General features: G+C 44.4%; 1 protein-coding gene and 1 non-coding gene across 6 annotated transcripts; both read right to left on the bottom strand.

Annotated features, from left to right (window-relative positions):
• TRNAL-CAG lies at window positions 2,504–2,586 on the bottom strand. The gene has a single exon. It is a non-coding gene; the product is annotated as a tRNA-Leu (tRNA).
• On the bottom strand, window positions 5,012–12,205 carry BTN1A1 (butyrophilin subfamily 1 member A1). Of its 5 annotated transcripts, none has more exons than XM_013974033.2 (8): window positions 12,087–12,205; window positions 11,369–11,496; window positions 10,651–10,998; window positions 9,031–9,312; window positions 8,052–8,201; window positions 7,548–7,568; window positions 7,414–7,440; window positions 5,012–6,782 (listed from the first exon to the last, which is right to left on the bottom strand). In XM_013974033.2, exons 2-8 carry the CDS (start codon window positions 11,445–11,447, stop codon window positions 6,109–6,111), a joined length of 1,581 nt encoding a protein of 526 aa, XP_013829487.1. In that variant the 5' UTR covers window positions 11,448–11,496; window positions 12,087–12,205; the 3' UTR covers window positions 5,012–6,108.

Below are 12,205 nucleotides of genomic sequence, written 5' to 3'. Positions count from 1 at the left end.
AAAATTGGTAAAGAATGCTATTCTTTTAAGAAAAGGAAAGAGGGAAAAAAATGATCTTTATGGTGGAGCAGTCACTTCCATCTTTGAGGTGCTCTGGTTAATGTGCACACTGCACATTAAGGAGGGAGGAGGTTCAAACAAACACACAAAGAGAATTTTATGTTTAATTTTCTGCCCCACTTTAATATACAAATTTTATTTCAGGAGACAAACCGTCTTTTTCATATGCTTCTATATTCTGCACAACAAAGCCTTTTTCCCAGGCCCAGGTTACAGACCTCAAATGGTAAGGCCAGCTGGGTCATGGTAGAGATGTCAACACCAGATCACTCCTTAATTCTGTTACCAACTCTACCTTAACCTTCACCCTTCTTCTCCATCAGGCTCCAGGAATACCTTTACGAGGATGCTTCCAGCCAAGTGGCCCTCAATAGATTGCCTGATCTGTACCATTGAGATAGTGTTACTGGCTATGGAAGCTATGGAATATTCCAGGTGAAGAATTTAGCCATCTCTCCTAAAGTCTAAAAATCTTCCTAACTCTCCATGTATCCATCGTGAAAGTGATTTACATATACAAGTGAAAATGGTTTACAGTTAAATGCTTGTTTTAGCACCATGCTAATCTCACTTCGGTCGTGAGTTTTGTCCGCTGATGGACAAAACCTGCTGATGGAAGGGTGAATCAAACAGTTCAATGGCAATTCCAGTATCGTGAGATATAACCCCATTGGAGTGGAGGGTACAGTAGACCACACTGTGATACTCAGCTCAGACTGAGTGGAGATAGGAGGTGGGGGAAGACTTCCTGGAAGGAGTGATAGCCAAACCAAGCATGGAGGAAATGTAGGCGAGATCCAGACAAGAAAGTGGGCTGGAGGTGAAAGGTTGTTGTTGAGCCATGAAAGACGCTGGGATTCTTGGCCTCCAGAGGAGAGGAATTCAATCTGGGGCCAGTGACGAGGCTTGATTGCTCAGAGCTTTTATGCAATAAAGTTTTATTTAAATAGAAAAAAGATAGAGAAAGCTTCTGACACAGATATCAGAAGGGGCAGAAAGAGTGCCCTGCTAGTCTATAGCCGCATGTTTTAGGTCTGTTAGAAAGCTATTAATCAGGTAAGAGAGCACCTCAGGGCTGACCGAGTTTCACCAGGCCCCTCTCCCACAACATGCAGTTTTGAGATAGGATGGCACAGGTGTGTCATCCCCCAGCCATAAAACAATTGATATGAATACTGGTTTGTTGAACTATTATCAGCCCAAGATTTAGGAAAAGAAAAAACAGTCTCAGGTGGAACCATTTTAAAGAAAGGTAAATTCCAAAGCAAATACATAGTTTCATTAACATAGCTTAGGAAAATATTTCCATAAGAAAAACGCATTGGTTAACTCAAGGTTTGAGAAAAGTTAAGTTCAGATGGAACCAGTGTCGTCATGGCAGCACAGAATTTTAAGAGAAAAAAAAATTGATGCAGCCTATTTCCTCCTTTTGGAGACCCCCGGCCTTCCTGCCTGTTACTTTCTCAGAGAAGTAGAAGAGGTGCTCCAGGCAAACGGGACAGTGTGTGGTGAGGACGGGGATGCTCAGTTTGGGTAAGTGGAAGCAGTAAGAGAATAGAGTGTGCAGATCTTGAAATTCTTCTTTGTCTAGAGATGACCATAGGCAGGTAGGCATGGAGGCATCCTCAGTATTTATGGCATCATGAAAACCATAATTGATAGCTTGATTTGATAGCTGATGCAGCTCAAATGTTTCATGCTTTCTTTTTAAAAGATCATAAGTTACCAAAGCAGTATGGGTGGAACCTGAATTTAAAAGTTATGGATTGAGTAGGGCCTCTAGCTGGGCTGCTGAGGTTCTCTATGGGGTCGGATCCTTCCGACTCAAGGATCAAACCCTGGTCTCCCACAGTAATTGAAAGTAATTGTTCTAGATAAGGTCTAGGTGTATGCACAACATCGGCTAAAAAGCTGTAGCTGAAAGGGACAAAGTAAAAATAGAATGAGATATATGACACAGCGGCATTTATGTAAATTAAAAATGTATATAGCGAAACCAAAAATGTGTTCTACAAAAACACACAGCAAACAAAAAAAGGATGACCTTTCCAATGATTTCTTAAGGGGGAGTGGGAGATGAGAAATAAAATTGAAGAAAGGCTATTAAAAGGGAATCAATCAATAAATAAAACAAAAGAATGGCCCTGTAGACATCAGTGAAAGGAGTAACTTTTATTCAACTCCTTGAATGTAAAGGAAAGAGAGGGACAGACAACTAGAGACAGGGAAAGGAGATTAAAATGACTAGATCTTAACTTGTGTTCTGGGCACAGAGTGCTTTCATTTTAGAACTTGGCTAATTTCTTTTCTTTAACATTTAAAATGTTTTTTAATTTTGGATAATTTATTTAGGAAAAAAGGAAAAACAGATTAATCCACATGGGAAACGTGGGGAAAACTGGTGATACACACAACCGTTCGACTGATTCAAAAGCACAAGCAATGTCAGGAGTGGGATTCGAACCCACGCCTCCAGGGGAGACTGCGACCTGAACGCAGCGCCTTAGACCGCTCGGCCATCCTGACCCGCTGTGCTTTTACTGCCCTCAAATTTCATTTCAATGTCTACGTGAATGATGGTTTCCCGCCCCCGCCCCGCCTTTTTTTTTTTTTCTTTTTCTTTTTCTGAGGATGCGGACATTTTTCAATTAAAAAAAGCAACCACCAGTTTACGTACGGCCCCCGGACGCCGACCCCGAGTGGAAACGCGAAGTCAAGCGCCGGGTTGCGGGGGCCGCCGGGCAGTGTCTTCTGAATGAACGCGGATTCGATTCCAGGCTGCAGCCGGCGGGGCGGCGCTCGGCTGGGTAGCCAAGAGTAAGGGAAATTTCTTTCCACTCTCGACAGAATTCTTGTTTATATAATGGCACCCATATTGCTGAAATTGCCTTACTTAAACTGGCACCTGCTCCTGGGAAGTCTTACGCTATTCAGTTTGGTGCTTGCTGGGTCCCAGCCCTCGGGTGCTCCTTAACTCCTCCCTCCTCTCCTTTCTGTCCGCTGGACCCTGGAGACCTATGTAAGGGGGTCCCGGTGTCTTGCTTCTTGATCTGAATTTTCTAGCTGTACCCTGAGGATGGATGGACTTTTCTGAATGGATGTTATGCTGCTCTCAAAAAGGAGGCATCAGACTAAAACCAGTTCTGCCTTTCTCTTTCTACAAATGTGTCACTCTATCTTACCTTAATTCGTAAGATTTTCGTACATCTGTGTTTACGTCCAGCAAAGCTGTACCTCAAAGACTTTCCAACTAGTTTGAAACACTCCTCAAAAAGTATTTAGTTTAAGTCCTTTGAACTAAACAACACAGATTCTTTTTTATTTTTTAAAGAAGAGGATGAACCCAAATATTGGTTATATTTGAGTGAGACTTGGGATCATTGTTACTTTTTAAAATTAACTTTCATATGTATTCAAGGAAGAAGACTATTTCCATTTTAAATTTTAAAGTGAGTGGCAAGAATAATGGCGCGTATAGTTGAGAGTCGACTCGGAGTTTTCCAGAGGGCGATTTGAGGAGACCTGAGTGTTGTTTGGAGGCAGAAGGAGCAGATGAATAGGGATAAGCAGAGAGATGGCACGGAAGAGCTGTTGTTGATTAGTGATGATAGGAGTTGCACAGTTATTTTTCTCTTAATGTGAATGTCTGGGTCTCTTTTAAAGAGAGGCTGCTGCTGCTGCTAAGTCACTTCAGTCGTGTCTGACTCTGTGCGACCCCATAGACGGAAGCCCACCAGGCTACCCCGTCCCTGGGATTCTCCAGGCAAGAACACTGGAGTGGGTTGCCATTTCCTTCTCCAATGCATGAAAGTGAAAAGTGAAAGTGAAGTTGCTCAGTCGTGTCCGGGCAGACCCTTTCAAACATGTGATGACCAGAGCTGGCTTTTGGTGTGTGAAATGAAGTTCTTTATTTCAGGAAATTTGCATTTTTAAGGCTGGTCTTTAGATGTGGGGTAAAAGGTTTTAGTTTCTGGTTTAAAAAGGAAGTCAGGCCTTGGAAATACTGCAGTTAATTATTTGCACTGGTGGAAGAGGCCTTTCTGGACCTTCTGAAACCATAGTATCACTGATTCTGCTTTAGGTCATTAAGACAGGCTTTGACGAAGCATCAGCAAGGCCACCTTTCTTCTCTTTCGGAAGATCTGAAAATAAAGCCAGAGCTACCAAGACTGTTAATTTCCTCCTTCAGGCACTGGTATCTGGTGCCAGATGGAAAGGGAGCTACGATGGAAAGGGAGCTGCAAGGCTTATCACATAAGTTCAGAATCTACTGCCAGCTCAATGCTGTGTTTGGTAACCATTTTCCTTGAAGATCATGAAGAAATAGGAAGGTGAGGGCAGTCACAGAGCTAATTGAAACCTCTGACTATTTCTCTTTCTACTCTCAGAGAGGGGTTCCTGTGGCAGCCCCATTTATTTAGGGTAAGACTTTATATATACATTTCAGGATGCACATAGTACGTTAAACTGGCAAAACAACTACTTAAGATTCTCAAGTATTTTTTAAAGAAGTTTGGACTTTAAAAAAAATCTTTTACTTTCTAAAAGTACAATTTGAACATAAATGAGTACTTTGAAAGCAGAGGTACATGGTGGTCTTCTCTCAGGAGTCCAATGTAGGCTAGGGTGAATACAGCTTGAGGAAGGCGCAAGGAAAGGAGGATCACCCAAGTTTGTTTGTTTTTCCAGTTATGAGGCATCACCAAATATTTCCTCCAGAGGCTAAGGGTGGGTAGCTACTGGCACTGTGGCCTTTTTGTCAGTAGCTGGCCCTTCCTGTGACAGGAAGCCCTGTGCTGCTCGCCCTGGTGAACCTACTGCCAGCAGGTCTGGGGATGGGTCTTGGATAACAGAACCACAGTGCTTTGACCCACTGCATTTCCATGCAGGTTTCTTCTCTCTGTTTTGTGTCAGTTCCATTTGTTGGATAAAGAAAGGGAGGTGCAGAAGCTGTTTTCAACAATCAGACAGACTTATTTATTAGGTTAAGACCATGGACGACATTAATCCTGGAAAACCCAATGGAAATGGAAGTTGGGAGCCTGGACAAGACAAACATATACAGGAAAATGCAAATACAAATAAGTGCAGTCAATCTAGCTGTGCTGAGTACAATGACGCAGCTTTCAGGGGACCCTGAGGAGAAGCAGCACGTAGGAAAGCTGGGTGGGGAGAGAGTGATCTGTGGCTCAGTATGGAAGTGGATGGTGGTTAAAGCTAATTAAAGGTGTGGTTGAGCAGTTTTAAACTATATGTTGGTGAGACATGGCCATTGGCCATGAGACAACAGCCAATAAAGTGGTGATATCACTGAAAGATGATGCCTGAAAATGCCTCTAAAGTGGAGAGATTCTAGATCAAAAGGAAGAAGAGAACCAGCAACTTGTGGAATCAACAAAGTGAGGTTGGAAAGAGTCCTTTGCATTTTGTTTAAAATTCTCTCCTCTTTCATTCTATCTGACCTCCTCACCTTCTTTACTCCCCTTGCCAACTGCTCAGATCCACCCTGTAGGAATGACTTAGAAAATCTGAGATACGGGTCCTAAAGCTCTAGGGACAAGTCAGATGTTTATCACTGCCTGAGCTCACCTCATTTTCCTCTATCATGATGTGCCCTCCAAGTTCCTTTATGGGATCTCAGCCACCGGTTTTCCCTTCCCAGAACCCTTTGGGTTTCCTACTTACTTAAAACCTGTTCCTCTATATTCCCCTATCCTGGACACCAAGATGTTTCTGTCATAACCTATGCCGACCTAACTCCATCTTGATCCCCGAACTGCAATTCCCTCCCTAGAGAATTTGGCCTCTGGGATGGGAGACCGCAAGAAGCAATCTGAGTCACTTCCCTGCCCCTTGACTATCGTTACAGAAACAGATTAGGAAGGGCCTATTCCTCACACTCTATCAGCAGCAACACAACCTTCTCAAGATTAATTAATCCCTAGCCAACAGGAAGAAACAGGGGCTGAGTAAATCTGGCAGATGAAGCCCTGGGAGTGGTGGAAGAGGGGGTTAGAGTAGAGGGAAAGAGCTGAGCTGGAGTATTTCTTAAGGTACCCCTTGGCTGGGCTGGAGAGGGATTAGTTTAGAATGGAGGGTTTCTATATCCCCGGAGGCAGAGTCCTCCCCCATGGGGGACAGTGGGATCTCCTTTGAAATGTCCTTGGCATCAGCAACTACCATGACTCCCTCAAGCCCATCAGTGATTGGGCAGATAGTCAGGGGCTTTTTACCACAGGACCACAAGCAGAAGAAGGGCCGGAGGGGGCCAGAGAAAGAGGCCTTGGAGAAAGTATAGATATGGGATCCATCAGTCATGTTGTAGAAGAAGATGTCTCCTGATTCATAGTCAAGGAAGACCCCAACCCGGCGGGGGGGTCCAGCCAGTGGGAGAGGGGTCCGCAGTGGGGTGAGAGCCCAGTACCCATTTCCATACAGCTCCACAGCCCAGAACCCATTCTCGGGAGTCATGGGGTCAAATCCTTTCTTCATCACATTCTCCCTACACACCCCAATTGCCCAGTCCGTCCTGTCTCCCACCTCCACCTCCCAGTAATGTCTCCCTGAGGTGAAGGCCTCACGACCCATCACACAGGGCCAGGAGTCAAATCTTTCTGGTTTCTCGGGAAGTTTCTGACGTGAATCTTCCAGTCGGACAGATTTTGAATCTTCATACAGAAAGAGGTGGGGGTGGGCGGTGTCTGGATCCAGAGTCACATCCACTAGAGACAGAGAGAAAGTGAGTCTGATTATCAGTGAATGTCACAGATTGAAACAACCATCCTTTCTTCTCTGAAGAAGTGGAGACCTGCTCTAGCAGTTGACAGGTCTCCTCAGGAGGGGAACTGCTTGGCCTGCTCAGCTGTCTCTTCCCCTCTTCCATCCATAGCCATAGGGTGATGTATCAACTGACTGTCCCCAGTACCCCATGGGACCCTGTCAGAGGGGACTTGCCTTCTAGCCATCTTCCAAGGGCCCTTTATGTGCCTCAAGGATAATGTTGAGGCCAATTGCCATCATCTTTCCCCTCTATATAGGTTTCCCTAATGGCTCAGACGGTAAAGCATCTGCCCACAATGCAGGTAGACCTGGGTTCAATCCCTGGGTTGGGAAAATCCCCTGGAGAAGGAAATGGCAACCCACTCCAGTTTCCAACCTTGCCTGGAAAATCCTATGGACAGGGGAGCCTAGTAGGCCTACAGTTCACGGGGTCACAAAGAGTCAGACACAACTGAGCGACTTCACTTTCACTTCCCCTCTATATATTAGTGGGTTTTATTTCCAAGTATTGGAGGACTTTGAATACCTCCAGGGTAGCACCTCAGGGCCCTTAAGATATTCAGAGTCACTGACCTGCATGCAATGTAGCCTTTTTCCATTCTGTAGTGAGAGAGGGTGGGGGAGGGGGAAAGAGTGTTATTGACATGTTTTATAATAAGAGAGAGACAACTTTGTGGATGTAAAAAGACAAAGAACATAGAACTTACTGAGCTCTTCCAGGAGTTTCTCTGGAAAACAAACAGAAATACCTTAATGACCTAGCCTGGGTGTGAGGGAGGGAACAAAACAGGTGTGAGAAACATATAAAGGAGAAACTATTTAATTCATGACTACCTGATTATGGAGGCATTATCAACAAATGAAGAACAAGGATTTTGTTTTGTTTTCTAAGAAATGTGCAGGAAGTTCCTACTCACTTGGTATCAGATCTTTAATCATTACTGAATTAAAAGTAAGGATAGAGTCTGAAGGTTAATAATGAATAAACATCAGGTCTATTATCTCAGTTAGAATTGCTTTTGACTCATCTTATACCCAAACCTCTGTTATTCTTCATATTGGGTGCCACTGAATTCAGGAGCTTTATAATTCCCTCTGATTTTTAGAATTCTGGAATCAATTAGCTTCCCATTGGCAGTCATCCTAAAGGACTTGGGTTCAGCCTCACATGGAAGCACTCTTGACAAGTAGACTGGGATTCTATGACTTACCTTTAGAACTGAATTCATTCCTCCTCTGTCTGGATCTTTCCTTGTATAGTCTCCAAGTGAAAAATATGGACCCAATTGTGAGGAGTCCTAGGACCACCAAGATGACAGCCACAGCCACCATCCAGGGAGTCAGCCTTGGGAAGAAGGATGCTAGAACAAAATCCCCAAGAAGGATATTTGTTGAGAAACTCAGAGCAAATCTAGCTCCTCTCCTGATTCCAAAGGGGGCTGGAAGAGAGGATGACCTGGACCTATCACATTCCTCCCATGGCAAAAGAGTCCCTCCAATACCACTCTGAGGTTTTCAGATAAATTTTGGTCTTAGGTAAGAGAGGGTAGAGAAAGAGAGGAATGAAGATGAAGAAGAGTCATTTGGGGACAGGACCTGTGGAATAAAGAGTATAATGGACCGATTCATGTTATCATGGAAATTTCTCCGTAGCCATCAATGCAGGATGGGAGCCAAGGGGATGAGGGAAGTAAATAAGGAAGGGGAAATATCACTTCTGTGTGCAACAGATGGGGACTCAATGACCCAAGAATAAGGAAAAGTTCCTTGCTGAACCAGAGGTAGAGTGTGAAGACTCTGGAAACTTGGAACTCTAGCATGGGATAGGGAGGAGGGGGAGGTAAGGGTGGAAAGAGGAAAACTGATTTAGCTAGATCCAGAAGGCTCTGAATCAGGAAGACCACACCCTTCAGAGACAAAGCTTTTCCAAGATATATCTCCTAAGAAAATCTGGAAGACTTCCGTATCTAAGATGGAAAATCTGGAATGTCTGTGAGATCTAGGTATAAAACTTATGCCTTCAGAATCTCTAGTGAAGTTGGTGGGGCTCAGCGGGCAGGAGTTTAGGTGGGGAAAGTTTAAGGTGAGAAAAATAGACAAGTCTGCCAGGAGGTTGTACCTGGGCAGATGTCCCGTGTGATGTTGCCCTGAACCTGTGTCAAAAAGGAACCTAGTACCTGTTTTACTGACCTGGTATGGAAATCTCTACTTCTTTCTCCTGGCCAAGAAGGAGGTTCCGGATACAGCAGGACACATTCTTCATAGAGGTGTCCCTGATGATCACTGAAGCTCTCACAGTAAACAAACCTTCTTCATCAGGAGTCCTGGACTCTGACATGGATGGAAACTCCTCTCCCTCGTGAGTTCGCCACTGTACTTGGGGCTCTGGGTGCCATCCCACTGAGGTACACTCCAGCAGGATCTCTCCACTCTCTTGAACTTTCATATTGATGTGAGGATCAGAGCCCAGAGCTATGGAGAAAGAAGGCGCCTTACTCCTTTAGTGGACACTCTTCTGGGAGCCTTATAATCATAGGGCTATATAGTTTGAGAAAGAGAAGCCCAGAGGAACTGGGAATGAGAGGGACCCATCTCCATGTTTCACTACACAAAGGAACTGAGGTATCCATAAAAGAAGACATCTTATCAGAGATGAAACAACTATTGACTTAAAGTCATATTCCAAGTTGTGTATATATATGAGAATGTGTATTCTTTTCACGAAAAGGGCCACCATTTTCAGCAGATTCTCAAAGGTGTCTATCATTCATAAAAGGTAACAATGACAGCTTTATGCTCTCAAATCTCTAGGGCTTTATAACCAATCTTTAAGACACTTCCTTAAAAAGGAAAGATGAGTTATATATGATACTACCATGTGGGACACCCTGTTATGAAACAGGGACCCACATTTCACCCATGTATTTTTCAAACTTCATCTTTACTTGAATATATGCATAAAAAGCAATATATATTGCACAGCATTATTTTACAAGTATATAATGCTTTTAGAATTGACAAAGCAGTTTCTCATATTCCTAGCATGAGAGATCTTAGTTCCTTGATCAATGCCCCCTGCATTGGAAGAGCCAAACCACCAGGGAATTCCTATATTGATTTTTTTTTAAAAATCTTATTCTTGCAAAATCTTGTTTGGCAGGTTTTACAGTAGGAAATGTAGCTCAAAAAGAAATTTGCTTGGTGCTAGGTGGAAAGGCAGACCTCAAAGTATACTTTGTTTCTCAGTGTGTACCATCTCCTTATAGTTCACTCTGAATTCTGGCTGGAAGCAAAAACAGAAACAAAACCAAAAATTTTCTAGATAGGTCAAGACCCTTAATAAGACACCATGCTCTACAATCTCACAAAATCAGTCTTTGGGTACTAATCCATCAAGTAAGCACTGGGATTGCTCCCTACAGCCTTACCATAAGTGGTGAAAAACAGACACAACTTAAATGCTCAGTTCTGGGCTTTGACCAAGCAAATTATGATGCACTAATAAAAGAGAATGTTATACAGTCATTACATCTTACACATTAAATTATTAACATGGGGAAATGATTATCCTGTAATTGAGAGAAAAAAGCAGGACATCGTGGAAACAAAGTTCTAAGGAGAAAGATTATTTGCTGCTCCCTGTCTACTCAGTTCAAACCCTCTTCCTACTTATCTCCTAACTCTAGGCCTGCCAATCCCTTCCAGCCTAAAAGGGATTTGGGAAACAAGTGTGAGGGTTTCCAAACAGAGCCCCAGGAAAATATTATCTCGCATGGAGTCACCAGAGAAAGTCAAAACCCGTCTACTCACCAGCCACCTTCAGATGCACGATGGCCTCTTCGTAGTTTTCGTCCTGCCTGAAAAAGCATCGGTACTCCCCATCATCAGAGGCTTTGACATCCTGTATCCTCACAGCGACGCTGCCCTCGGCGATGTGGTCCTCCACCAGCGACACTCTTCCCCGGTATTCAGCCATCTCCTCTCCCTCCTGCTCTCGGCCTTCTCGGCTCACGAACACTGCAGGCGAGACCTTCTCCCGGAACCAGCGCAGCTCCATGCCCTTGGCGCTCACGTTGGGGGAGAGGCGACAGGGCAGCTCTGCATCTTCACCCAACATCGCCAGGATGGGCTCTGGGGGTCCGATCACGTCAAAGGGAGCTATCAAAACACCAAGAGGGTCGGACGGAATGTGGAGGTGGGAATTGAGAACTGATACAGAGGAGGATCCCACTGAAGGGCACTCTCCCACTACAGCTCCAGGGAATCCATCTGGGCCCTTGGGAAAGTCGCTAAGGACAACCAAATGGGATTGCTTAAAATTACTGAGAAATTTCAAGCTTGTAGGGTAGAAATTATCCTAAGAAAAAGGCAGGACATCATTGAAACAAAGTTCCACCGGAAAGATAATTCGTGGCTCCTTCTCTGCTCAGCTGAAACCCTCTTCCTACTTATTTCCTAGTCTAGGCCTGCCAACCCCTGCCAGCCTAAAAGGGTTTTGGGGAACAAGTCTGATGGTTTCTGGACCTACCAGAATCCAGCTTGGGTAGCTGGAGGGCAATGAAAATGAGCAGACACCCCAGGAGGCAGGAATTTGGAAAGACTGCCATCTCCAACCTTTCTGGGCAGCAAGATGCTGGTGGGCTTGAGTTTGTCAGCCTAGGAGAGATGAAAGAATAGGCAATAACTAAGAGTTGTTGAGACACCATGCTCCTGTGCCCTCCCAGCAGTTCTTTTCAGCTTGGAAAGCATCATTTGCACCTTAAGCTTCCTCCTTGCCTTCTGCCAAGGGTAGACTTTCAGTCCTGGCTGCCATCCCACCTAACACCCTAAGGTTAGTCAATCTTGTCGGTACAAAACAGCAAATTGGGCCCTAAACCCCTAAGAGAGTCTTAAGAGAAGGCAATTGTGATGCATAGTACCCATTTATGGGTTTCATGTATTATAAATAGACAAGTCTTAGAACTACTGTGTCAAAAAAATCTCTTCTTTCAAATACAATAATTTGACATCTGCTTTTAGCAGTGATAATAAAGATACAGTGATGGAGGAAGAGATGGAGATCAGGGAAATAAGCAGGAACAGGAAAGAAGAAAGGCTGGAGGAGACAGAACAAGAAAGGGGAGCTGAAGGGAGCTAAAGGGCTTGAAGAGTAGAGGGCCTGGGACTAGGGAGGAAGGAGCCCGGGAAAGAGAAAATGACTCTGGCTGCTGGCTCTCTCAGGGGTGAGAACAGTTCCAGATACTGACCTCTGATGTTGGAAGAAAAGGCACCAACAAGCTTCTGCTACCAAATGAGAAAGCTGGTTGTGGCCCCATTGGCAAAAGTTAAAGGAGAAGGAAGGGGGAAGTACTCTCAGGAAAGCCTG

This window comes from Capra hircus, chromosome 23 (assembly GCF_001704415.2).
Source record: "Capra hircus breed San Clemente chromosome 23, ASM170441v1, whole genome shotgun sequence".
NCBI lineage: Eukaryota > Metazoa > Chordata > Mammalia > Artiodactyla > Bovidae > Capra > Capra hircus.
Note: the sequence above shows the minus strand (reverse complement) of the source record. Positions and strands in the feature narration are given on the sequence as shown.